Below are 27,730 nucleotides of genomic sequence, written 5' to 3' on the forward strand. Positions count from 1 at the left end.
AATTGGATTTCACAAAAGAGCACAACACTATAGATTTAACTCAAGAACATGACCTTCAAGAGCACTTTCTGGTTAAATTCCTGGCCACTGGCCATCTTACTGTGAACATTTTTTTTTGCATTCTCTAACAATATTACATGCATTAATGTCAATATGTCTGGGATGTTTTAAGGGAACTTAAAGTAGCAAACAAAGTCTAGATTTTTTAAGTTGATGTGGTTAGATTAATAGCATTGCACTGGCCATCTGTGATCATGCTGAATGATTTTTTTGGCATTTTACTGTATGCATTACTGTCAATACTTTAAGGAACGTTCAAGAAAAAGTCATATCATAAAAGTGATATTCGTCCTTCTGTGTTCTAAAGACAGACATTTTATTTGGCACACGTTTCCATATTTGAGGTGACAAATAAAACATCTGGAAGCCTGACTGTGTTTTCCTCTCAAATATTAATTTATTTTCCTGTTTAATGGGTAACATAGATACAGGACGCACACGTCTCAGCAGGAGGAAAGGTCGGCGCCTCGGTGGCCTCTTTATCGAACTGAAGATGTCGAAGAACATTCACAGGGGCATCATTCCTCATCTTCATCCACAGTCTCCGTGACTCTCACGCTCCCTTCCTCCAGGACGCTTGCTCCGAATCAATAATGCAGAGGTCGATTCATTATGAGACGTGTTTGAGAGAGAGATGCTTATTCACATGCATGTATTTAACACGTATGACACACTGCACTATATTGAAAGAACGGAGCGCCTGAAGGGCTTGTTGCCTAACAAAAATGAAAATTACTTAAATATATTATCAGTTCCTCCTCGTTCAATTCAGGCACTCCTGTGCAGCAGACACAATGTCATCAAAGATCGTGTCTCTGTTTTCCTTTGTGACCTGTGGGAGGAAAACCAGACAGCAGAGATTAACTGGAATTGGACATTATCTGAAGAAAATGAGAATGGAAAAGATGAGCAATTGTGAAATGAGCACAAATAAGGGCTGATTTGTTTGTTAAACATCCATTGCAGATAGTTCCCAAGTGTCCATGATTCTTCCCAGTTGTTATTAATACGATTTTTTTAAACATCATTTGATAGAGTTTGCACTCATAAAGGGCAAGTTTTAGTGGATCAATAACTAGAAATGCATATATCTTAATATTCTCCCAGCTAGGCAATTGAAAAATGACAATAAAAAAAAATATGATTTAAAAATTCCAGGTTTTTCATAACTGTAGGAACTATTATTGCATAAAACTAAACCTAAAACATGTCAACACTAGCTATGTTTCCATCCAAAGATGCTAATTTAACTAATTTGGAATATTGCATCAAACATTTGTGAATAAAGCAGCGTTTCCATCCAGTGAAAGAGAACAAAGTCGTCACTTCCTGATAAACTGGCGCAAGAAAAATGGAAGTTGTGGCATAGAAGCCACTGTATATAATAATTTTCGTACGAATTATTTGTGCCTCAGAACGCACAGATGAAATGCAATAAACACTGTCATGTTATCTTGCATTCAGATGCCTGGTGTTTGTGAAAGCAATTGTGTGAGGAGCTTCTGGGAGGGAATTATCCTGAACAAAACAGCATTCCAGATGCTGGGCAACAAGATCTGTCCGCTGGTTGGTCCAGTAATCCCTTCCAATCACAAATTCACATGTCTTTTTGATGCGCATTAAAGGGATAGTTCACCCAAAAATGAAAATTTGATGTTTATCTGCTTACCCCCAGTGCATCCAAGGTGTAGGTGACTTTGTTTCCTCAGTAGAACACAAATGATGATTTTTAACTCCAACCGTTGCCGTCTGTCAGTCAAATAATGCTAGTGGATGGGAACTTCTACTATAAGAGTAAATAGAACTTGCATAGACAAGTCCAAATTAAACCCTGTGGCTCATGACGACACATTGATGTCCTAAGACACGAAACGATCGGTTTGTGCGAGAAACCGAACAGTATTTATATAATTTTTTTACCTCTAATACACCACTATGTCCAACTGCATTAATCACTCGATTCGTTTGGTCTGATCGCGCTCTGACAGCGGCAGTGATGTCTCGCGCATATACTTCAATGAGAGCGAGACATCAATGCCGCTGTCAGAGCGCGATCAGACCTTACTAACGAGTGCTGCACGCGGTTGGACATAGTGGTGTATTAGAGTTAAAAAATTATATAAATACTGTTTGGTTTCTCGCACAAACCGATCGTTTCGTGTCTTAGGACATCAATGTGTCGTCATGAGCCGCAGGGTTTAATTTGGACTTGTCTAAGCAAGTTTTATTTACTCTTATAGTAGAAGTTCCCATCCACTAGCATTATTTGACTGACAGACGGCAATGGTTGGAGTTAAAAAAATCATCATTTGTGTTCTACTGAAGAAACAAAGTCACCTACATGTTGGATGCGCTGGGGGTAAGCAGATAAACATCAAATTTTCATTTTTGGGTGAACTATCACTTTAAGGAATTTATTCGGAAAAAGTGTTTCCACCATAGTTTATGCACATATTTTCACATTTTTAGAATTTAGATGCAATTTTTAAGTAAATTTTTAGAATTTATGCCCATCTTGGGGTATTCATCCAGCATTTTTTTTTATTTTATTTTTTTTTATGCGATATCCCAAAATGCACAAAAATAGGTGGATGGAAACATAGCTACTGAAGCTGAATGATGTAATTCAAATGGTCTTTTTGCTAACTTGTAATCACGGCACGTGTGTGTGTGTGTGTGTGTGTGTATATATATAAAATGTACACTGAAATTTGAGCTCTTTATAATGCTGTCAGCTACAATATATTATATTATATATATATATATATAAAAAATAAAGTTATTCAAAAGGGCTATGTGTAGAATTCAAAAACCCTTGTTATTAGCGACACCATTGGCCGTTAAGTGAACTGCAGCCAGCAACTTGCTGCTCGTGGTCGCACTCATGCACACGTAACATACAAGAGACTGAACGTGATTCAATGTCGATATACTCATGAGAAGTTCTTTTTCCAAACCCAAACATCCTAGCAATGCAGTCACCAGGAATACCCTAGTAACTGCATAGCAACACCTTGGCAACCAACCAAACATCCTAGAAATCATATAGTAACACACTAGCAGCAACTCAGAATGCCTTAGCAACTGCTTAACGACATTCTAGCAGTACAACCACCCAGAATACCCTAGCAACTGCATAGCAACACCCTGCCAACCACCCAAACATCCTAACAGTCCCTCAGAATGCAATAGCAACGGCATAGCAAAATTCTTGCGAAGTAGCCACCCAGAATACCATAGGAACTGCATAGCAACACCCTGGCAAGCACTTAAACATCCTAGAAATCACATAGCAACATACTAACAGCCCCTCTGAATGCATTAGCAACTGCATAGCAACATACTAGCAATGCAGTCACCCAGAATACCCTAGCAACCCTATTCAATGCTGATATACTCATGAGAAGTTCTTTTTCGTTCTTCGCTTGGACGTAAAAAGATGTTGGAAATATATTTGCAGCGATATACTGTTAACGAACATCCAGACGCCGTCCACGCTGATGAGAGCGACGTTTAGATAAATATGTGCTGCCTTTTATCCTGAACATTGTATAAGCATTCGTTTAATGTGTCATTGAAAGGAAAAGAGGAACTTGGGAGCGTGTAAACATCACATCCTTTTGATTTTCCCAGCAAAAATGAGTCCTTCACATAAAAATCAGTCGACAGGCTTTGATAGACAACCTAGGAAGTTGGGAAGGTCTTGTTTTTTTTAAGTTTCATTACAAGCTGTTCACACATTGGCAATACAAAAAGCGACTAATACATAAAAATGGTTACATATAGCCTCTTTTAATACTTATTTCTCAAAACACTTTCAACACGCAGTGAGGAAGAATACTGAATAAACACGAGGAACTGTGGAATGCATAGAATTTGGTGAACAATGCAAGTGTGAATTCTGTGGAGCTTCTGTTGATGTGGGCGCAGATTACATACAGGCCAAACAAAACGCGTTGGAAAGGAATCTGTGTTATCAACCATCATATCAGCACACAGCACATGTAAACCTGCACTGGGGTTCACACCATATGTTTCCACACGCCTCGGAGCAGACGCCTGGATTCATCACATGCTGGTCTAGACACAAAGGACAATGACTCATGGATGAACGGTCAAATGTAGCCATGCTTCCATTTTCCTTTTTGAGTAAACCAGCATGCATCATGTATCTTTTGGGGAAATTTGTGCATTGCACTTTTGGTGATGAAAATAAACATTTACTCAAAAAATATTTAAAGGGGACCAATTGTGATCCTTTCACAAGATGTAAAAAGTCTCTGGTGTCCCCAGAATGTGTCTGTGAAGTTTTAGCTTAAAATCCCCCACAGATCATTTATTATAGCTTGTCAAATTTGCCCCTATTTGGGTGTGAGCAAAAATAGACAGTTTTTGTGTGTGTCCCTTTAAATGCAAATGAGCTTCTGCTCCCCGCCCCCTTTCCAGAAGAGGGCGGAGCTTTAACAGCTCAACAACAACAAAGCTGGAGAATCTCACGCAGCCAAAATGATGAAAGTGTTCAGCCTTACATTGTTCAAACCGGAGTCGACACTGATGGAGAGACTCAGGAAGAAGTTACAACTTTTAGACGTTTCTGAATGGTTAGTGGATAAATTTATGTAGTTGCTGTGGAGTTGATTCAACTCATCCACTAGCATGTGCCGTGTTCATCATGTTCATCTTTTGTGCATAAAATGCACAAAATGACGGCGTAAAACGACGGCATGTCAACAACACTCTACTACAACAACTCTTCCTCTTCTCTAAAGCGGCCCAACATGGCCCCGCCTCCTTTGTTGTGTGTTCTTAGGGGCGGGGTTTATGTAAATTTTAGGGTTTGTGATGTCACTAACCCAGGAAGAAGCTCGTTGTAGTCCCTACCAGCTATTTGTTGTAGTTCTTAAAAAGTGATTTCTGTAAAAGAAAATATCTCCGTTTGTATTGAACTTTGAGCGTCGTAACTTTGCAGATGTTGTTTATGATCAAACGGCAACATTACACACTAAAGTTAAAAAAAAGTGTAATCCAAATGGATGAAAATTCTATATGCAAATCAAATGCATAAATCCTAAATTTATCATAGGGTTATAAAAATTCTTTGAAGTATGGAAAAGTACAAGAACAAACTATAATTTTTTCCATCTAGCGATCTGCAGTATTTCTCTACAGTAGTTGCATGTAAATCAAAGGTGCCAAGGATGTTTGCATGGAAAATTCCAGTGAGGTAAAGCATATTTTTACCATAAATATCTTGACGTCCTGTCTGCTGCGCACTTCCTCCACCAGCGTGAGAGGTTTTCCTTTAGGAACAGGGATGGTGCCCAGGATTGAACAGCTGGAGCCATCCAGAGTCTGTCTCACCGCACGGATAAACGCTTGGCTGAACAGCTCCATCTTCCCGATCTCATCGATGACAAACACCCTCTTGCTTCCCTCACACATCTGTTCGATGAGGACAATGAATAATGAAACTAAATCTGAAGAAACTCAAATCTGAACATGTTTAACACTTTCTGCATGCTGTTTTACAGTGTCACTTAAGGGAAAAGTTCATTTAGTAACCCTCATGTTGTTCCAAACCCGTATGATTTTCTTTCTTTTATGGAACACAAAAGTTCAACCACAAAAGCAGCTTGTGACGTGTGGCCGCCAAGCTCCAAAATTTACAAAAACACAACTTTAAAATTAAAATGGAAAATATAAAATAACTAATTCAAAATTTTAAAAACTAATGATACTAAAATGACACTGAAGTTCATTCAAAGGTCTCAGGGCTCGTACACGGCGCATCCTACACTAACTAGCAAAGATGATTAACATGAAGGCTCTGGCTCCAGACGCACTAAATGTGTCAGTCAGGAATGCATGACTATGGCTCACAGACAGACGAAATATGAGTTTGTATATGATGGCAGCAGCATAGTAGTAAAGATATGGAAGTTCAAACCTGAAATGACAAACTGGAGAGCTCCTAAATTTTCCAATGAATAAGAATTTAAAGGGGTCATGACATGAGAAATCAAATTTGTCTTGATCTTTTGTCAAACATGAGGTCTTTGTACCATTAAAAAAACTCCGCAAGTATCAGAGCCTAAAACGTCCTTCTCATTATAAACAAAACATTTATGTAATCAAGCTCCAAAAGCGGCTCTTTTGGATATTGTGGGATCTGTGATGTCAGACGGGCAAATACATTTCCATATGACTTCCTCCAGAGCAAGACATCGACGAATAGTTATACATCACTGCACCATAGGCCCCGCCCACTGTCACTCAGTCGCTTAACGGCTGAAATTTGCTTACGCTGGATGTGAGGAGTGTGAAGAGTGAAAGCTTTGGGGGGGGGGGGGTGTATTTTTAACGTAAGTGAACCTCAAGAAACAAATTAAAATAATTTAAAAAAAAATCTATGTCATGATTCCTTCAAAATTCCTCACTCAAATCTATAGACCTTATTGAATATTCGGTCCACGCATTCGGTCTTAAAGTGACAGCAGCCTAATATTCCTGCAAAAACAAATATCATCATCATCATCATCATCATCTACCATGATCGAGGGAAAAGAAGAGCAGTCAGGAGGAAAGTGATAAGGACAGCTTTTATGATAAGTGTGTCACGTAAAGTGTGAGTACCAAGCAACATCTCCAGGTGCTCCCTTGAGAACCAGACCAAAAACGGTTATGTGCATCCCTATACACATGCATTTCTATATCCCTCATTTTCATTCCTGTCAAAACTTAAATATGGCGCTACCCTGATTAAGGTCTATTGTGTGGTTTCAGAACACTTTGAATATAGCACAGAGGTTTTTTTTGGTGATTTATGGAGCTTGAAAGCCCCAAAGCCCTCTTTCTGTATGTAAAAGTTTGTAAAGATTCTGCTAAACATCATCTTTTGTGTTTTTCAAAGTCAGGTCAGGGACTTTCCCTGTAGTTAGTTCACCGTAAAAAAGATTTTCCGAAGTTGTGAATAAAATAAAATAATTGCAGTATGTTTTATAAGGAAATTGAAGTTTTTCTACTTCAAAATGCAATGTGTTACATGCAGTTTCTTTGTTAAATTTACAAGCAATTTCTGAGTACTCACCATTTGTTTTTCAGTGTATATCATACATCAGTTCAGATTAGAAAAAACAATAAATTATGAGCCTATTAGTATGCATATAGGTTGTTTATATCATCCATCCATACATACGTTTTTGAAAAGAGGGAGTGCGAGACTCTCAAATGACTGAAGATCGACCGCGTACTGTCCGACCCTGTATTCACGTCCACCTGCGGCGGATTCAGCGCTGGGATCAAACAGACAGTGTGTTAGTGGATGAAAACAGCACTAAAACACTAAGACCTGCGGCTGACTGATGGAGAGGCAAACAGAGACAATACCTGAGCCTGGACAGACGTCCTCTATCACCTGTGAGCGTGACCACATCAAAGCCCACTCTCCTGCCTCTCTCTCGGACCTCCTCTGTGTAGAATCCGCTGACGGAGACCCCAGAGGAGACCATGGCATCACACACTTTCTTCACCAGAGTGGTCTTACCCACACCTGGTAGAGAAAAACACTTTATTTGGGCGTAATTTGCCTTGAATTGCACCTTTTATTTGGTGATAATGATCATCTGACTGTAAATTATCTTGCTGCATGGCTATTTACCAGATAAATTAATACATGCACATATTAAAGGCACAATATGTAGTTTTTCGCCACTAGAGGTCACCTATTCAAAACAAAGGCGTAGCTTGATGACGCAGAGATTGAGCGCGGATTAATGGCGTCTTCACCTCACAGGGAGAAACGGGACTTGGGCAGAAATCATGTTCATGGATGGGATTATTAACGTTACTGTAGTATGAAGCAGAGCAGGGCGAGTGCTGTGCGAGCAGAAACGAGGCCGCGATTGCTAATGAGAGACGAGCGTGACACGCCTCATGAGCAGCAGAATTTTTATTATGCCACAGTCGCCGCTTCCACTTCTTCTGGTCAAGCGTATGTTGGGTAAAGCAGCGCTGTTTATCATATTAGATACATTTGAGTGTGTTGAAAATTATGTTATAATGTTATGGGGTGTTCACACCAGACACGACTTGCGCAAATAAATCGCGCTATTCGCGCATAGTTGGACGCTTGAACAGCTTCATTCGCGCGTGAAATTCACTTCACAACAGATGCGAATTTGCGTCATGGGAATATATGTGTCCCAGACTCTTCCACTTCTTTCTGCACACTTCCTCTGAATAAACACAACTCGTCAGCGGGGAAGTAGTTGTAAAATACGGCGAATAAGCTCAATTTGCCGGCTTTAGCCAGTTTGTAGTCTCAATATGTATAAAAATATATATATATATATATAGCTCAAATTGAGTAAAGGGCGTTTCTATAAAAGTATGAAGACGTATCGTACAGCGACGATGATTTCGTCCTCCATTGTTGTTTTTCACCAATTTTCACCAAAGTTCAGATATTTCAACTTGCGCGATTCGTGCAAATCACACGTTATGCGCGTCAAACGCCCGAAACGCTCAATTCGCACCGCGTCATTCGTGCCGCAGGATGTCTATTCGCGTCTTTGCATTGACTTAACATGTAAATCACTCGTGCGAACGCTTCAATCGCGTCTGGTGTGAACACACCATTACTCTGTGCGTTTGCCTGGCGGCTGCTATGAGAAACTTATTGCAGACTGCAGTAAGCTAGATCGATATTAGGCATGGTAAAACATGGTACCCGCGGTAAATAAAGAAAATGAGATTTAAACAACAAGACTACAAAACATGATTAATTTTCTGTCTATAAATGTATCCAAACAGTTGTTCCCTTGTCTAATAAAATATATAACATATTAAAGCATCTTTGGTGTTTCCATAATTTCTGCAAAATAAAAAAAGAAATCGAGGGTATCGCGGACATGATGTCACTGATAGGTGACGCATGGACACGGTCTGTGTCCTGGTTAAAATTGCTTATTTCTCTGGATTTAAACATTCTTGGAAACATCTGGGATAATGTAAGCAAGTTAAAAAATATATAACATTGTTCTAGTGTTTTTTTTTTGTGTGATTTTTTTTAAATCCAAAAATCTTACATATTGTGCCTTTAACTGATTGAAATACTGATTTGAAATGATTTTTATAAGGAAAATGCTGTGATATTCTAGCACAATAATGTATGAAACTGGTTGCTTGGGTCAGTGATCAGAATACTGTGATTGATTAATATCAAGACAATTAATTGCATATTATTAAATTGATTAATATTAATATAATTTGCATATTAAAGTTGTTCCATTTGCCATTTGTTACTGTACTGTAGAATTTCTTTCAAAAGTTTTGGCTTAAAAATCAAAGCTCAGAAGAGCTGCTGATGTGTCAGGTTTGTAATAATAATAATAATAGTATGCAAAACGAGTGCTCATCTCTGAAGGCATGTCGTTTATACTTTCTAGAAGTGTAAATGTATACTATATTCGCGTTTATTTACATTTCCATGGCACGCAGAACAAGATGCATGACTTTTTGTGTTTACTTCGTGAATTTATGATGCATTTTACCGGGAACGCCAGTCAGGAACACGTGCTTCATCGTTTACAGATGATTCCCGCTGCTTTAGTTCAGTAGTTCAGTCAGGTCAGGATCCCACACACACATGTACACTGCATACTATATTACTGCTACTTCCGGCAGCATGATTATGACGCAGGCGCTCGAGCGACTCAAGACTGAAAGTTTATAAAATGAGGGAAAATGTGTCTTGTGCAAGAATTTAGTCCTTCACCACGAGGAACATTAAATCATCTGCTATTTTTATGGCAAAAAAAGTATTTATTCTCACAGAGGTTTAAAAGAAAATGAGAAATCGTAAATGATGTTGTCTAATCATTCTATTTATATGAATATTAATTTCCATTTTATCTGATTATCTGCACTTTTTATGCATTATATTTAAAAATTCATACTGTTAAAAACCCCCAAACAAAAACAAATCACTGTTTAACTTAGGATTAGGATATTAAAGAATAGAAAATGTCGGTGTTCTACCAACAACTAAGAAATAATATAAATTTATATTAATGCTGGGCAAACGGTAAATCGCATCCAAAATAAAAGTTTGTGTTTACATAATATATGTGTGTGCTGTGTATACTTATTTTGTATATTTAAACACAAACACACACACACACACACACACACACATACATATATATATATATATATATATATATAATATTTGCATTTATATACTGTACATATATTTACATAATTTATATAATATATAAATATCTTAGATATAACTATTTTTTCTTATATATATATACATGCATACACACACATATTATGTTATATTGTTATAATGTTATATTGTTTGCCCAGCATTAATTTATATAAATCATAAAAATAATTTTCCACCTGTTGCCATCAGACAGTTACCACCAGACAATAACCAATCCTGTTGCGCCCACTTTCAGACTGTAACAAATTAAAATGTGTTTTATTTATTAATTTGTTTTGTATTTAACTCCAGCTAAATTATGTTTCACCCTGTCAACTCTTTCTGAGATAATGTATATTCATCAAATACAACATTACTGTTATGCTTAAATATTGAAGTGTATTCAGGGCATCAATTTTGTATTAAAAGCATGAAACATCTCATTTATAACAAATATTCATTCAATATAATCCACATTCCCACTTTATCCATTTTAAATTATTTAAATGGGTTCATTACTCATTTACTAATGGATTGAACTTTCTGCTTAAGGCCCCGGGTTTACTTCGGGTTTTTTTTCGGCTGTACGCTACATGCACAGTCGAACGCAGTCTTATTTTACGCATACACAGGCATTTGACGCATGCACAGTTTGGAGCAATCTCTCACCACAAGTTACAATCCATGTAAACATCTTTGTATTCTTTCATGCTAGAGTTGAACAAATGAGGGTACTTTCTAACCTCTTCACACAATCTCTCGTCTATGTAGGCCTCCATTGTCGCTGTAGCTTGCATGAGTTCCGTTCTGTTCTGTTTATGCAGTTTTTACTTCAACTACCTTTTGAATTGACGCCCCCAGGGCATAGTTACCACTTTGTGGATAAACTAATTACTGCAAAAAAATTAAATGCGTATGTGCGACCTGTGCACCTAAGTATGCACGGTTACAAAAATCCGGCGGTGCGCGTACAATACACACACACTCTTCTGATGACGAAATTTGCATCACGCACACTGTACAATGACCCTCACGTACGCGTAAAAACTGAACTATACTTTGGGCTTTAAGCCTTGGGTATACTTCGTTTTTTACGCATACGCACACAGTCGAATGCACAGCCTTGCAAAGTATACTTCATTTGACTTGTACGCGTACACAGGCATTCAACGCATGCACAGTTTTGAGCAATCTCTCGCCACGAGTTACAACCCATGTAAACATCTTTGTATCTTTCATGCTAGAGTTCTTCACACAATCTCTCGTCTATATAGGCATCCATTGTCGCTGTAGCTTGCATGTGTTCCTGTTTTGTTTATGCCATTTTTCTTTGACTACCTTGTGAATCGACGTTCCCAGAGCACGGCTGCCACCTTGTGGATGAACTAATTACTGCAAAAAAATAAATAAATGTGCATGTGCGGTTACAAAAATCCGGCGGTTCGCTGACACTCGAGTACGTGTAAAAAGTGAAGTATACTTTGTGCTTTAGAAACAACAACTGTGTTTATTGCTGTAGAAATGTTGTGGATTTTTTTTACGAATACTGAAAAATATATGTATAATAAAACCATTAAATACTTATTGACATATCAAATTAAATCTGTTTTTAACACACAAATAACTGTGCCAATGAATGCATTTCTATGCAACAATTCAGTGTGTGAAATATATTATTCATATTAAAATAAAAACAAGATGTTTGGTGGTTTCTGGTCTTTATCACAGTGTATATCCTGGAAGTTTGTTGAAGACCAGTTCTGAAATGTGATGGCAATTCCTGTCCAGTCCCAGAGAGCCCAGTTTGTCCCGTTCCTCTCCAGCGTCGGAGTGTTCTGAAGATGAAATGGACTTCAGCACAGGGTTATTAGCGGGTGAATCTGAGTCCTTTGACACCCGGCTAAATGTCATGCCCTTTTCAGCAGGGTCACTGTCAAAGCTCTCTGATTTTTGAGTCTTTTGTCCACTGCTCTGTGATCCAGGCCTCCGACGTCTGCCGCTATCAGAGGACACAAACTCATCCTCACCGTCATCCGAAGACAGACTCAGAGCGGAGGTCTGCACACGTGGTCTGATGACGTGTGTGCCTTTGAGGGAACGTTGTGGAGAGTTCTCCGCTTTGACGGGAACAGGAAGACATCTATTTTGACTTGAAGTACTCGAACCGCTGTTTGCTTTACGCCTGTTTGGTTCTGGACTGCTGAGCGGGTCAGGCGAGTATCCGTCGGTTGTGTTGAGGCTCGTGAAGTCATCCTGATACTCTTCTTGTTCGAAGGAGCCATTACTCAGGCTTGACCTGCGAGGACGGCTGCTTGCTCTACTATCTTCCCTGCTGTTTTCTTTAAAACTCTGGACGCCAGGATTGTTCAGATCTGAATGCTGCTCACTGCGGTCACTCAGTGCACTTGGAATATGAACTCGAAGTTTTTTGTCTCTTTCATCCAACGTCGTCTCTGCAACATGTTTCGCAAGACTTTCATTTGAACTTGGTCTTGTTTGTGATCTTGATGATGCAGTTTTAATTGGTGTTGGGTCCATTTCAATACTGCTAACTAATGTTTCAACGGTTTCATCTAAGTTGACGCCTCTGTAAACTGACTTACGAACACGTTTATGGTCAGGCGACGTCTGTCTCGTTGGCTGGTCCTGTTTTATGTTCTGGTATTCGATGCATTCGTGCCGTTTGGCAAGACCTGGTTTGACCAGCTTGAGTCTGAGATGAAAAGACTTTGTCAAGCCATATTTAAGCGTCCTCTTAGGTTGCAACTTCTCTTCATTTTTCTTTGCACCACTTGCACTCTTTACTGATTTTACACCTCCTTTTATCTTGCATTGGACGGGTCTCTGTTTAGGACTAGCTTTGATTGTTTTCTGAGACTCAGTTTTTGCTCCAGGCGCTGATGTGTACAACCACGCCAGGTGAGGATGGATGGATAACGGCTGCTGCTGCGTCTGTCCGTTCAGCTGTGATAGTTCAACTAGTAAAGCATTCAGCAGCGGTAACTGTCTGATAACATTCCCAAGCGGAGCTGAATCAGTCTCTTCATGCCGTGACCTTGGAGTTGAAGTTAACTTACTGGATCTGTCTGCCTTTACAGCTGATATCTCTGGAAAATCATGCATGTCTTCATTGTTTCCATCTTCTGGATCCTCTATATTAAGACTCTCAATTGCCTCAAGTAACCCAGTAAAGCCTGAAATATAACATAATAGTCAGAAAAATCTTCCTTCCTAAATAGAACATTTTGCATATTTGATTTTATGTTTTGTATCATATTTGATTCATCAGGCTTTTATGGCTCATATAGTGAGAATATGGCACCAAAAAAGGCCCAAATTTAGCAAAAAGTATGCAATTTGGTGCATATATTACATTTTATATGGCCAAAAAGTGAGTTGAAATTCTGATGCTTGCAAATCAATGAGATCTTTATAGCAGATACTTACATAAAACGCCTCAGTGTCACTCTATATCTGCCAATAATGTCTCCGTAACATCTTTGTAGTTTTAAAATCTTTGTAGGTTTCTTGATTATGATTTGACTTTTTTAACTTTAGTTAGTGTGTAATGTTGCTGTTTGATCATAAACAACATCTGCAAAGTTACGACGCTCAAAGTTCAATGCAAAGAGAGATATTTTCTTTTACAGAAATCACTGGTAGGGACTACAACAAGCTTCTTCCTGGATTGGTGACATCACAAACCCTAAAATTTACATAAACCCCGCCCCCGAGTACACGCAACAAAGGGGGCGGGGCCATGTTGGGCTGCTTTAGAGGAGAGGAAGAGTTGTTGTAGTAGAGTGTTGTTGTCATGCCGTCATTTTACGCCGGACTGCTTCACAAACGAGGGTCAATTCAACACAGAAGTTGAACATGACGGCACATGCTAGTGGATGAGTTGAATCAACTCCACAGCAACTACAAAAATTTATCCACTAACCATTCAGAAACGTCCAGTTTCATTCTAAAAGTTGTAACTTCTTCCTGAGTCTCTCCATCAGTGTCGACTCCGGTTTGAACAATGTAAGGCTGAACACTTTCGTCATTTTGGCTGCGTGAGATTCTCCAGCTTTGTTGTTGTTGAGCTGTTAAAGCTCCGCCCTCTTCTGGAAAGGGGGCGGGAGCAGCAGCTCATTTGCATTTAAAGGGACACACACAAAAACAGCGTGTTTTGCTCACAGCCAAATAGGGGCAAATTTGTCAAGCTATAATAAATGATCTGTGGGGTATTTTGAGCTGAAACTTCACAGACACATTCTGGGGACACCAGAGACTTATATTACATCTTGTGAAAAGGGGAATTATAGGTCCCCTTTAAAACATATAATGCAATGCAATACAATGATGATTGAGATATTTACAAATAAATGTTCCTCAAAAGCCTGATGATCATATTTGATATTTGATGCTCACACATGTAATAATGAAGTATTTACACATTGTATGGATAATCAAGTAAACCTAAGTTGCTTCAGTCAAGTAAGTGTTGATGGACACATTTTTACATTTATACTAAAATGCCTTAGTTTTACTTGCTTAAAGTAATGCCCTTTTCACAAGATGTAATATAAGTCTCTGGTGTCTCCAGAATGTGTGTGTGAAGTTTCAGCTCAAAATACCCCACAGATCATTTATTATAGCTTGTCAAATTTGCCCCTATTTGGGTGTGAGCAAAAACACGCTGTGTGTGTCCCTTTAAATGCAAATGATCTGCTGCTCCCCGCCCCCTTTCCAGAAGAGGGCGGAGCTTTAACAGCTCAACAACAACAAAGCTGGAGAATCTCATGCAGCCAAACAGCAACATTACACACTAACTAAAGTTAAAAAAGTGAAATAATTTTTTTTCAGCAACGTTTTTATCTTTAGATGCCTTACAGAAATCCATTTATCAAATATAATACAGTAGGATAAACCTCCTACTTTTCCTCTCCTGTTGGTTCTTCGGGCCGGAGCTGTAAAACAGAGGCGGAGGGCAGAATTCGGTGTATTCCTGTGCATCTTCAGTCCACGAGACTCTCTGTTCAGCTGGAAGCCCTGATATCACTACATCAGCTGACTGTCCATCAAGGCTTATTTGTGGAGAGGGAACATTACCAGGATGATTCTCAGACACTTTTGGTGGCATCTCACATTTTGCATGCACTGATTCGTGTTGTTCTGCTTTTCCACGGGTCACGCCGACTTCACAGACTCTGTTTTCTGGGATATGGGGGATTAAGTGAGCTCCTAGACTTACAATCTTATAAGCCAGAGAAATGGCACCTATGCTCTTCCCCATCAGATTGCAGATTGAGGTCAGCAGTCTCTCTCCATAAGCGCTCGGAGAGCCAATACCATGTTTACCCACATCCAGTTTAATTCTCTCCGTCACTTTAGCCAGGGATATCAAGGAGCTTCCTATAAGTTTGGGAATCTCATCTTTTACATCCAATACCATTGCATAGAGAGGAGTGTTCAGCAGATGGGTGTGTAACGAGTCCAAATTCATCTTAAAAAGACAGGATTTGCCTTTATGGAAGGAATACTTCAGATTGTCTCCATCATCTTGTTGAGATAAAGCCTCAGGTGACACGCACAGGTCAGCATAGCCTGATTTAGATGAAGCATCCTCGTGTCCTGATTGGTAGATGAGCAGTGTGGGGAAATCTAAGAAGCGGACACCGACTGCAGGAGCCAAAACACTGCCACGCGCACCGTCGACGCGGACGTAATCGATCACCAGTTCCAATGAGAAGAGAGTTTCTTGCGTCGATGACATGTTCCTTATACATGCATTTATATATAAACAATCATTTTAAAGGACAGATTATCTATAACGGAGATGAAACTGTATCAGGAAGCGTGTGTGAGTCTGAGAGCGTCGCATCACCTAGCAACGACATCGTCTCAGGATTGATACGTCACTGGCACCGTGGGATTCTGGGAGATGTAGTTCATTTAAACATAATTGATTTTGAACCATAGACTGTAGTTTTGAACGGATGAATGGCATGTTTAAGTTAAAATGTTTGCAAGCATTTTTATACAGTTCTGAGAGTTTTTGGTTTAAAATTCCAGCATCATTATTTAAGAAACTTGGTGGCATTGAATTCTTACTTAAATATGACTTTGATATTTCTAAACTTCCAATTAAATTATCTGCATTTCATCAACAAGCTTTGCGATATTGGAAACTAGCACAAATCCATAACTTTACACCACACAATTCCTTAATATGGAGTAATAAGTATATTCTACATAGAAATAAATAACTCTTTTATGAAAATTTGTTTTGTAGAAATAATTGGTTTATAAAGGATCTCTTTGACGATGATGGAAAGGTGCTGGATTACAATGCTTTTACTATTAAACATGGTTTCGCATGCCATCCAAAACAGTTTTTCACAGTAATTTCAGCCATTCCTTCTGGACTTAAAATTATTATGAAAGGTTATTTATCGTATAGTCAATTTACACCAATTTTACCATCACTATACCTTGGGCCAATTGAGTTTAAAAATAAGAAATGTACAAATGTTTATATTAGACAAATATTCAACAATATGTGAAATAATTTGGATATTTTCTTTGACAAACAAATGCTGAAGCATATTAGAACCTTCTATTTAAAATTTCCAGTTCAACCCAAAATTAAAGAAACTCACTTTAAAATCTTATATGATATTCATCCCTCTGGAGAGTTTATAAGGCTTAGATTTAATTTTGAAATGATATTATGTAAATTTTGTAATTCTTCTCCAGAAACACAGAGCTTTTTTTTTTTTTTTTTTGCTTGCAAATATTCTAGTGCCTTCTGGGGAAAAGTGCAATTATGGTTAAAAGAGGGAAATGTGGTTGATTTGAACCTGTCCTTTATAGATATTAAATATGGAAACTATGACTTTTTTTAAAAGTTCATTCATGGGATTCAATAGATAATAGAAGGATCTTAGTAAACATCTAAGATTTGAATACTTAAATGCTTTTTAAATGTGTTTTATGGTTGTGGGACAGCAGTTTGACCATATATTATTACAAAGTATAATACAAGTGGAACTATGTTATATTTATACTCTAATACCTTTTTAAATTATTATTTCCTTATTTAATGTTTTGCATAATTTTAAGCATGTACACTTGGTAATGTGTTGATTGGTGTTGTTCTGTGGTTTTTAATAATAATAATAATAATAATAATATATTTAGCTCACATTAGTTATTCCTCCTCCTCCTCTTCCTCTTCTTCCTCTTCTTCTTCTTCTTCTTCTTGTTATTATTATTAATATTAATATTATTAACAACAACCACAGAACAACACAACAGTTACACCTGAACCTGTGGTCAGTGCATCGTTATTTATTTAGTCAGTCGTTTTTTTTGCATTTCTATATAAGGTGAAAAATGCAGTTAGTCTAATTATTAAATATATATATGCATGTTTACATAATTGTGTGTGTATGTATGTATATATATATATATATATATATATATATATATATATATATATATATATATATATAATTTCAAGCACTGTACTCTCAATTTGGTTTGCTTCAAAATCCTAATTTAAGACAAAGAAGAAAAGATTTTGCCTCAGTCTTCCAGTTGGGGCCACTATTACTCCAGGTTCAGTTTTCAGTTCATAGTTGTTATTAAACTGATATCCAAGAATATTTCATCCATAAACACCCAAACAGCAAACAATCCCATTTGAAATGACCTGGTGTGAAAACTATGAACCTGTCTGAAATACCTTCACTAAAAAGTCTATTTACTGTATATTTATGTTCTTGCCCACTCTGTGAACAAGTGCGTGGGCGGAGTTTGGCAACAGCTCGACCAATCACCTGCCGCGGTGGGCGGGGCCACAGACCGGCTTCATGCGATCCGAACAATCGGCAGTATTTTGGATGGAGTGAGTGGAGGGTGAAGATACCAGCTGCTCTCAGAACATCCAAGTGTTTCTGTATGGAATATGATCAAATCACTGGCTTTGTGTTTGAAAGGAATTAGATTGGCGTTTATCTGCACATTATGGGACTTTCTTCTACTCTGAATGCTGAAGGTAAGGTTCATTTGTGCTGCTTACTTATTGTGTTGTGTTTTTTTGTAATAATTGCGTGAGTTGAGTTTCTTTTAGTTTAGTTTTAGTTCAGTAAATATGTTTTAGTTTTGGTGATATAAACCCTTAGATTGTGACTTACAGCCTAGTGAGCTGCCTACCTAGGCGTCACAGTCGCGTGCAGCAGGTTTGGTCGTTTTGGGCGCGTTCCTTGTTGTCAACGCTAATGATGCCCAGAATGATGTCTGTCTGACAGCTCACTAGGTGTTGAGAAAGTCCTGCTGTTTGGGAGGCGTCCTTGAAACAATACTGAGAACTCAGGTGAAGATATCACACATCAGACACATGCACTTTGTCATTTTGCACATTTATTGTCTTTATCATGGACTGTACCTATGGGGTTATCATCAGGTTCAGATGCAGCACAGGGACTGTGCTTTAAATAACACAAAGGCAGACTCAAAATAAAGTTGATTTTAAACACAGGCTGTCAGAAATCCACTAGAGGGCTCTTGAATGTTCTTTTAGATCAACAATCCACTTACTTGATGATGGGATTGTCAAATTTTCTTTATTTAGGTGATAATCTATACCACATGTTAACAATGCATTGGAGTTTTAAGATTATTCAATTGTAATTTTTATGTATGATGCTTGAGTGACAAATTACAGATTGTATACTACTTGATGTGAGATGATATTTGAGTACATGCATAGATTTTGCACCTTAAATATATAAAACCGCTGCTTTAGGCTTTGATTCATAACACTTGTTGTCTTTACTTTTGTGAAAACCACAGATAAAACAAACAAGAAGTGCCATGGTAATGCCATATATGTTTTTGGACATGCACCATGGTAATTTAATGGTATTCTTCTGTGTGCACCATGTAAATAAATAAGGTAATGATGCAGTGATATCATATGTGAAACCATTTCTCCACCAAAGGAGTTAATAATGAGCTGTCATTTTTTTTTTCTACTCTAAACAAAGAAATCATCAGAAGTATATTAATGCAGGAGTCTTTGTGCTGTGCCACTCAGAGGACTTCAGTATGTCTTCTGAACAGAGAGCACGTATCAGATTGTGGTCAGATAATTGCACATTTGATTAGACAAGTTACACAGCCGAGTCCTTGTGCGGTGCGGTGTCAAGGTTAATAAAGCCATTTTCTTTATAGCCGTATCATCAGTAATACGTGGGGGACACGGACAGGAGAAAATCAGTTCTTTCGTACCAGCAAACAATATTGCATCCCTGTCTCTGAGGATGAAAACCTCCTGGAAAGACTTTATACGTCATAGACATATTCTAGTTTAATAAACAAACACTATGCGTGAGCTATCAGAATGTTTATATCCCTGAAAAGTAATTTAGTTGCAGATGGTGGGGGCAAAAAAAGCATTGTTTAAGGGTTAGTTCACCCAAAAATGAAAATAATGTCATTTATTACTCACGCTCATGTCGTTCCACACCCGTAAGACCTTCGTTCATCTTCGGAACGCAAATTGAGATATTTTTGTTGAAATCCGATGAAGGCTCGCATAGCCAGCAATGACATTTCCTCTCTCAAGATCCATAAATGTACTAAAAACATATTTAAATCAGTTCATGTGAGTACAGTGGTTCAATATTAATATTATAAAGCTACGAGAATATTTTTGGTGCACCAAAAAAACTAAATAATGACTTATATAGTGATGGCTGATTTCAAAACACTGCTTCAGGAAGCTTCGGAGCATTATGAATCAGCGTATCGAATCAGCGGTTCGGAGCGCCAAAGTCACGTGATTTCAGAAGTTTGGCGGTTTGACACGCGATCCGAATCATGATTCGACACAAAAGATTCATAACGCTCCGAAGCTTCATGAAGCAGTGTTTTGAAATCGGCCATCACTAAATAAGTTGTTATTTTGTTTTTTTGGCGCACCAAAAATATTCTTGTGGCTTTATAATATTAATATTGAACCACTGTACTCACATGAACTGATTTAAATATGTTTTTAGTACATTAATGGATCTTGAGAGAGGAAATGTCATTGCTGGCTATGGAGGCCTCACTGAGCCATCGGATTTCATCAAAAATATCTTAATTTGTGTTCCGAAGATGAACGAAGGTCTTACAGGTGTGGAACAACATGAGGGTGAGTAATAATGACATTTTGGGTGAACTAACCCTTTGAAGTGCCGCTGTTATGCTTTTTTGAATATTACCTTTCATGCAGTGTATAATATAGCTGTTTGTGATTGTAAAACATCTGATAAATATTAAAGATTAAAGTGCACAACAGTTAAAAAGCTATTGTCTCCTAAAAGAAAGAATCGATTCTGAACTGACAAATTGAGTCGTCAGTAATTCCAGTCTCACTTCCTGTTCAAACCTACATAGGTTTATAACAAATTTGCATAGTGCCAGCCTACGGTCTTTATTGGCTGCCCATTGCCCCGCCCTCAAACACTAGTTAAGTTTGGATTGTGTTGTTCATGTCGAGAAGATGCTGTTTTCTGTGCTGCAAAAGCAAATCCAAAGCATGAGATTGATATGGTAAAACTGAAGCCTTCATTACTGTTTGTATCAGGAAGGGCTGAAATTCTGATATGCTAATGAACATTTTGTTTCTGATGCTCGCTGTAAGCGATAGACCAATCACAACAGACTGGGCCATCAGACCAATCAGAGCAGAGTAGGCTCGGGGTTTAGAGAAACTATCCCTGCGTTCCATTCGGAAGGGCTCATCCCTACGCCCTAATCCCTTCAAAGGGTTTACCCTCCGGAGTGAGAGCTTCGAAGGGATGAAGGGTGTAGGGGTCAAAAAAACTATTTTTTTGGAACGCACTTGTCATCTTAACGAGACAATCAAGGAGGCACCTTCAATATGACGGTCATGACTGTTTTCACTCCGAAGTGCCCTTCGGAGGGCGATATATCCGGTTTGGAACGCACAAACCGTTTTCAGACTCATTGAGAAATGTGCAGTGTATATTATGAGGAAATGAACATGTTTTTTGACCTTGAATGCATGTAAAGCTATTGTAGAAGCAAAAAAAACTATATTAGCTTATCAAATTTGCCCCTATTTGGGTGTGAGCAAAAACACTGTTTTTGTGTGTGTCCCTTTAAATGCAAATGAGCTGCTGCTCCCGCCCCCTTTCCAGAAGAGGGCGGAGCTTTAACAACTCAACAACAACAAAGCTGGAGAATCTCACGCAGCCAAAATGAGGATTGTCAGTAACGGTGTTCAGCCTTACATTGTTCAAACCGGAGTCGACACTGATGGAGAGACTCAGGAAGAAGTTACAACTTTTAGACGTTTCTGAATGGTTAGTGGATAAATTGATGTAGTTGCTGTGGAGTTGATTCAACTCATCCACTAGCATGTGCCGTCATGTTCATCTTTTGTGTTGAATTGACCCTCGTTTGTGAAGCAGTCCGGCGTAAAATGACGGCATGACAACAACACTCTACTACAACAACTCTTCCTCTTCTCTAAAGCAGCCCAACATGGCCCCGCCCCCTTTGTTGCAGATGTTGTTTATGATCAAACAGCAACATTACACACTAACTAAAGTTAAAGTGAAATCATAATCAAGGACCCCTTTAAGAATATTGACAAGGTGAATGACTATGACATAAGTCAATGTGTATTAATTAGTCTGATATTAGACTGTTAAATCAAGTTTCTGTTTGAAAAGAGTTAGAATTGATGAACTCGCCAAGGTTGACACTGTCATTGAACTGAATTCTTTAGCTGAATGAGTTCTGAATCTGAATAATGACACTATTGTCATCTGTAGAGCTGCTTTACAGCTGCAATTGAAGGCTTTTTAAAAATTGCAATATTATTGATTGAATTTTGCCACAGTAACACTGTTATTTTCCTTTTATAGCTGCCTTGAAACAATCTGTATTGTATAATGTGCTCTTTAAATAAATGTGACTTGACTAGTTAAGGTAAATTGTGTATTTTAATTGTTATTGGCGTGTTTAAGTTTTCTTCTTTGTTGCTTTATGGAAGAAATGAGAAGTTCATCTTCCCATCGCTGGGCTTAGATGGCACGGTGACTGCAGAAGGATGTTTATCTTGCATTGCACTCATTCATAACATAATGACAGGAAATTAAAGCTCGTTTTAGAGACTCCTCTTGAAAATAACATCTGTCAGGACAGGTGGACAGCTGCTTGCTACCCTCACGTCAAGCAGGAACGTTTTGTTTAATGTGAACCAATTTAACACTATTTAGTATGCTTTATGATGGGATGTGTGCATTGTTTTAGTGTGGCGGAAATGTGTTTCAGTCTAGTATTGAATACGAGACAGCATTTCTCAAACATACAAATCTTAGTCGTGCTTCTAATCCATTGGATAAAGGAATAGAATATCTTGAGATGTGGCAATCAGGACCAAAGGATGCCAAGACAACTGTTTATCGCTGTTATCGCCCACATTGTGTGATATTACATGGATATTTCATGTTTAACCAGAAGAGACGAGATGGACTCCAAATGAAATGGATTAGTAGAGGCCATCTGCTCTTCATGTTTACTGGCAACTCATTCAACAAATAATGGAGCCCATCAAAAAGGCCTTTCCTAAGGCTACAGTCTCTATTACTAATGCTTATAACATAAACCTTTGACTCCAACACTTCGGTATGAAATTCATCAAACACGTTTGTGCTCCAGACATGAATGATTCTTCAAATCATGTCTTACTTTCGAGATATCATTGATTTTACTCCTTGGCAGATGATAAAATGGACAATCCACGGACTCGGATCATATTGAGACCAGAATATCACAGGAACTTGAGGACTCTTTTGGTTTGGGTGCATTGGAGAAGAAATAGGTACTAATAGGTTAGCAAGAAGCATTTTTAATGTATGGATCTTTAGCAATGTGAATTCATGCTTGGTTTGTAATCAGTCACCCGTCTGGTTCATTCTCTCTTGTACTTGTTAATGACCAACAGTTGTGACTGGCATCATCAGAGCAGATCTCTGCCAGCTGCTGGTTTACGCCACAACAAGCCTGTTTGTTTATTCAAACCGTATTTGTGTAACTGTTGTCATTTGGCGGAGACACAAGTATCATGACAATGAATGTTTTTTGTTGGTTTTGGAATGTGGCAAATTAAATCTTGTTTTAAAAACAAGTGTTTTGTCGGGTATCAAGCATGCTTATTTAGCAGGCAGATTAGATAATGCCGCTACTTTAATTCTAAATTTGGTTGTTTAAATGAATGGTGAGATGAGTAGATAAAGCATAATGTGTTCTTGGATGTTTCTTTGGTCAAATTCAAGATTTATCTATGTATAAGGGAAAGTACATTTTAGATCCTTTAACCAGTATCCATTTAATCCCATTTTTGCCCATTATCAGATTGTTTTAAATTGTTCTGTGGTGTGACAAATGAAATGTACTTTTCCATGTAGTCTCTCAATTAATGAGTTCATAAAAGATGCATGCATAGTAATTAGCAAATTCTGCTTAAAATAGTTTTGCATGGATTTGTACGTCATGCACACCACAAGACACTGTAACACAAAAACTACCCAAACACTTGGTTGTTACGTCTGACCCAGGATCTGTGTAACACAAAAACTACCCAAACACTGGGATGTTACGTCTGACCCAGGAGCTGGGTAACACAAAAACTACCCAAACTCTGGGTTGTTACGTGTGACCCAGGAGCTGGGTAACACAAAAACTACCCAAACTCTGGGTTGTTACGTCTGACCCAGGATCTGGGTAACACAAAAACTACCCAAACTCTGGGTTGTTACGTCTGACCCAGGATCTGGGTAACACAAAAACTGCCCAAACACTGGGTTGTTACGTCTGACCCAGGATCTGTGTAACACAAAAACTACCCAAACACTGGGTTGTTACGTCTGACCCAGGATCTGTGTAACACAAAAACTACCCAAACACTGGGATGTTACGTCTGACCCAGGAGCTGGGTAACACATAAACTACCCAAACTCTGGGTTGTTATGTCTGACCCAGGAGCTGGGTAACACAAAAAGTACCCAAACTCTGGGTTGTTACGTCTGACCCAGGATCTGGGTAACACAAAAACTGCCCAAACACTGGGTTGTTACGTCTGACCCAGGAGCTGGGTAACACAAAATCTACCCAAACACTGGGTTGTTACGTCTGACCAGGATCTGTGTAACACAAAAACTGCCCAAACATTGGGATGTTACGTCTGACCCAGGATCTGGGTAACACAAAAACTGCCCAAACACTGGGATGTTACGTCTGACCCAGGAGCTGGGTAACACAAAAACTACCCAAACACTGGTTGTTACGTCTGACCCAGGATCTGTGTAACACAAAAACTACCCAAACACTGGGATGTTACATCTGACCCAGGAGCTGGGTAACACAAAAACTGCCTAAACACTGGGTTGTTACGTCTGACCTGACCCAGGAGCTGGGTAACACAAAAACTACCCAAACACTGGGTTGTTACGTCTGACCCAGGAGCTGGGTAACACAAAAACTGCCCAAACACTGGGTTGTTACGTCTGACCCAGGATCTGTGTAATACAAAAACTGCCCAAACACTGGGTTGTTACGTCTGATCCAGGATCTGTGTAACACAAAAACTGCCCAAACACTGGGTTGTTACGTCTGACCCAGGAGCTGGGTAACACAAAAACTACCCAAACACTGGGTTGTTACGTCTGACCCAGGATCTGGGTAACACAAAATCTACCCAAACACTGGGTTGTTACGTCTGACCCAGCATCTGAGTAACACAAAAACTGCCCAAACACTGGGTTGTTACGTCTGACCTGACCCAGGATCTGTTTAAAACAAAAACTACCCAAAAACTGGGTTGTTACATCTGACCCAGGATCTGTGTAAAACAAAATCTACCCAACCACTGGGTTGGTACGTCTTATCCGGGTGCTGGGTAACACAAAACTACCCAAACACTGGGTTGTTACATCTGACCCAGGATCTAGGTAACACAAAATCTACCCAAACACTGGGTTGTTACATCTGACCCAGGATCCGGGTAACACAAAAACTACCCAAACACTGGGTTGTTACGTCTTATCCGGGAGCTGGGTAACACAAAAACTACCCAAACACTGGGTTGTTACATCTGACCCAGGATCTGGGTAACACAAAATCTACCCAAACACTGGGTTGTTACGTCTTATTCAGGAGCTGGGTAACACAAAAACTACCCAAACACTGGAAAAATAACCCCAAAAATGACCCAAAAGGCTCAACCCAGGACTGCGGTAGAAAAAATATAGCCCCAAATTTTTTAGAGCGTAACATTGGAAGTTGCATAAAGCTAAACAGGGTGAACGCCACTTCTATTATGTGTACTTCTATTGTGTGTCTTTATTACATTGAAAAGTGTTTGATTTGAGTGGTTGGACGCTGCAGAGACATTCATTTTATTTGCAAGGCAGTTTGTGTAACACCCTCTTTAACCTCTAGCTGTGTTCTGTATCCTGATCTTTAGCTTGAGAGCTTGACATTGTTCTTATATGAAATCTGAACAGGCATATATATATCCATCATTCAGTCAAATGTATGCACACATCCACCCCAACACAATCTCATCTTGCAGGTTGGTGAAGGAGACGCCCCGATAGAGTTTCTCCAGATGTGTTGCATGGTGTCGTGCGTCTCTGTGCAGGTATTAGACGGAGATGATTTACTGGCCCAGGGAATATCTGTTGCTGCTAATTTTGGCATTGTCACTGACATTGCTTTACCCTTTTGTCTGCTATTGTGTAGGGATTCAGTCCCACAATGCATCTCTGAGTGCTGTCACAACGTGGTGTGGCAGAGAGAAATTTATACACACAGTACTGCCTTAATTATTCATGGCATAGATTCAACAAGGTGCTGGAAACATTCCTCAGAGGTGTTGGTCCATATTGACATGATATCATTACAGTTTCTGCAGAATTAACAGCTGCACATCCATGATGTAAATCTCCCGTTCCAGCACATCCCAAAGCTGCTCTATTGGATTGAGATCTGCCGACTGTGGAGGTCATTTGAGTTTAGTGAACTCATTGTCATGTTCAAGATACTAGTTTGAGATGATTTGAGCTTTGTGACAGTGTGTTATCCTGCTGGAAGTAGCCATCAGAAGATGGTCATAAAGGGATGGACATGGTCAGCATCAATACTCAGGTAGACTGTGGTGATTAAATGATGCTCAGTTGGTACTCAGAGGCCCAAAGTGTGTCAAGAAAATCTCCCTCACTCCATTACACCATCAGCAGCCTGAACCGCTGACACAAGACAGGATGGATCCATGCTTTCATGTTGTTTACACCAAATTCTGACTCTACCATCTGAATGTTGCAGCAGAAATCCAGACTCATAGAAATCCAGTCTTCTATTGTCTAGTTTTGGTGAGTCCGTGTGAATTGAAACCTCAGTTTGCTGTTCTCAGCTGACTGGAGTGTCACTGGTGTTTTTTCTGCTGCTGGAGCTCATCTGCTTCAAGGTTATTTGAGTTACTGTTGCCTTTCTATCAGCTGGAACCAGTCCGGTCATTCTCCTCTGGCATCAACAAGGCATTTTCACCCACAGAACCGACGCTCACTGGATATTTTCTCCTTTTTCTGATCATTCTCTGTAAACCCTGGAGATGATTACGTGTGAAAATCCCAGTAGATCAAAAGTTTCTGAAATACTCAGACCAGCCTGTCTGGCACCTACAACCAAAACAATTTTTTTTTCCTCATTCTGATGCGCAGTTTGAACTTCAGTAGATCATCTTGACCATGTTGAACAGGTGGCCGGGCTGGGCTGTCAAACGTACCAGTCGGTACAAAAAATAAAGTTTGTTACCAGCATTTCTGCAGTATGGTAGTACAGAGTACCGGGTATATTCAGTATCTCTCGTTCGTGTTTGTTTACAGCTATTTACAGCGTGTTTTTACAAGCGTTGAACATTGAAGCCAATCACAATCATATCTGTTGAGCATGTGAACGCAATGGCCTGTCAGAGGTACTAGTCAGTAAGTTAGTCAGAGCCAGCTTAACACTGTTGAAAATGCAACAGGTTTTGTTTTGTACACCTCGAGGTGCACACTCGCAAATGCTTTCATCATAACCAACAAAGTATAAACACGATGTAAATAAGAGATTAATTGTACAATTAAGACAGCTTTTTTTAAATATTATAACGTTCTTGCTTTTTGTTTATTAACCATTCACAATCTGAATACAAGTTTAGTTTTTCATGCTGCTAAGTACACAAAGTTTCTGGATTGGTAACCGTATTTAAATGCGTGATTGGTAACTGCGATGATTGACAATGATAACCAATGGACGAGAAAAAACGGCAACATTTTTTAAAGTACTTAATTCAGCAGTTGTTGCTCTGGTACTGAAATTGATATAGAGAACCGCGAAATTTTACTG

General features: G+C 38.9%; 3 protein-coding genes across 8 annotated transcripts in view; 1 reads left to right on the forward strand and 2 right to left on the reverse strand.

Annotated features, from left to right (window-relative positions):
- Nucleotides 1-433: 433 nt before the first annotated feature.
- ntpcr (nucleoside-triphosphatase, cancer-related) lies at nt 434-9,767 on the reverse strand. 2 transcript variants are annotated; one of them, XM_048203929.1, is made up of 5 exons: nt 9,612-9,767; nt 7,447-7,609; nt 7,256-7,352; nt 5,302-5,502; nt 434-892 (listed from the first exon to the last, which is right to left on the reverse strand). In XM_048203929.1, exons 1-5 carry the CDS (start codon nt 9,640-9,642, stop codon nt 824-826), a joined length of 561 nt encoding a protein of 186 aa, XP_048059886.1. In that variant the 5' UTR covers nt 9,643-9,767; the 3' UTR covers nt 434-823. The 2 variants fall into 2 exon arrangements, with proteins under 2 accessions (XP_048059886.1, XP_048059887.1); XM_048203930.1 differs by having other exon boundaries at nt 9,587-9,721.
- Nucleotides 9,768-11,840: 2,073 nt separating this feature from the next.
- map10 (microtubule associated protein 10) lies at nt 11,841-16,489 on the reverse strand. The gene is made up of 2 exons (XM_048203931.1): nt 15,194-16,489; nt 11,841-13,464 (listed from the first exon to the last, which is right to left on the reverse strand). Exons 1-2 carry the CDS (start codon nt 16,029-16,031, stop codon nt 11,993-11,995), a joined length of 2,310 nt encoding a protein of 769 aa, XP_048059888.1. The 5' UTR covers nt 16,032-16,489; the 3' UTR covers nt 11,841-11,992.
- A 1,556-nt stretch (nt 16,490-18,045) lies between these two features.
- LOC125276457 (signal-induced proliferation-associated 1-like protein 2) overlaps nt 18,046-27,730 on the forward strand; it is a 163,353-nt gene continuing 153,668 nt past the window's right edge. Inside the window, exon 1 of one of the 5 annotated variants that reach the window (XM_048203935.1) lies at nt 18,046-18,317. The gene's annotated coding sequence lies outside the window, so the exon portion shown is untranslated. Of the gene's footprint in view, nt 18,318-18,370; nt 18,636-27,730 lie in introns of those variants that run through there. The other 4 variants (XM_048203932.1, XM_048203936.1, XM_048203937.1 and 1 more) reach the window with 4 other exon arrangements.

Source organism: Megalobrama amblycephala, linkage group LG10, assembly GCF_018812025.1.
Source record: "Megalobrama amblycephala isolate DHTTF-2021 linkage group LG10, ASM1881202v1, whole genome shotgun sequence".
Classification (NCBI taxonomy): domain Eukaryota; kingdom Metazoa; phylum Chordata; class Actinopteri; order Cypriniformes; family Xenocyprididae; genus Megalobrama; species Megalobrama amblycephala.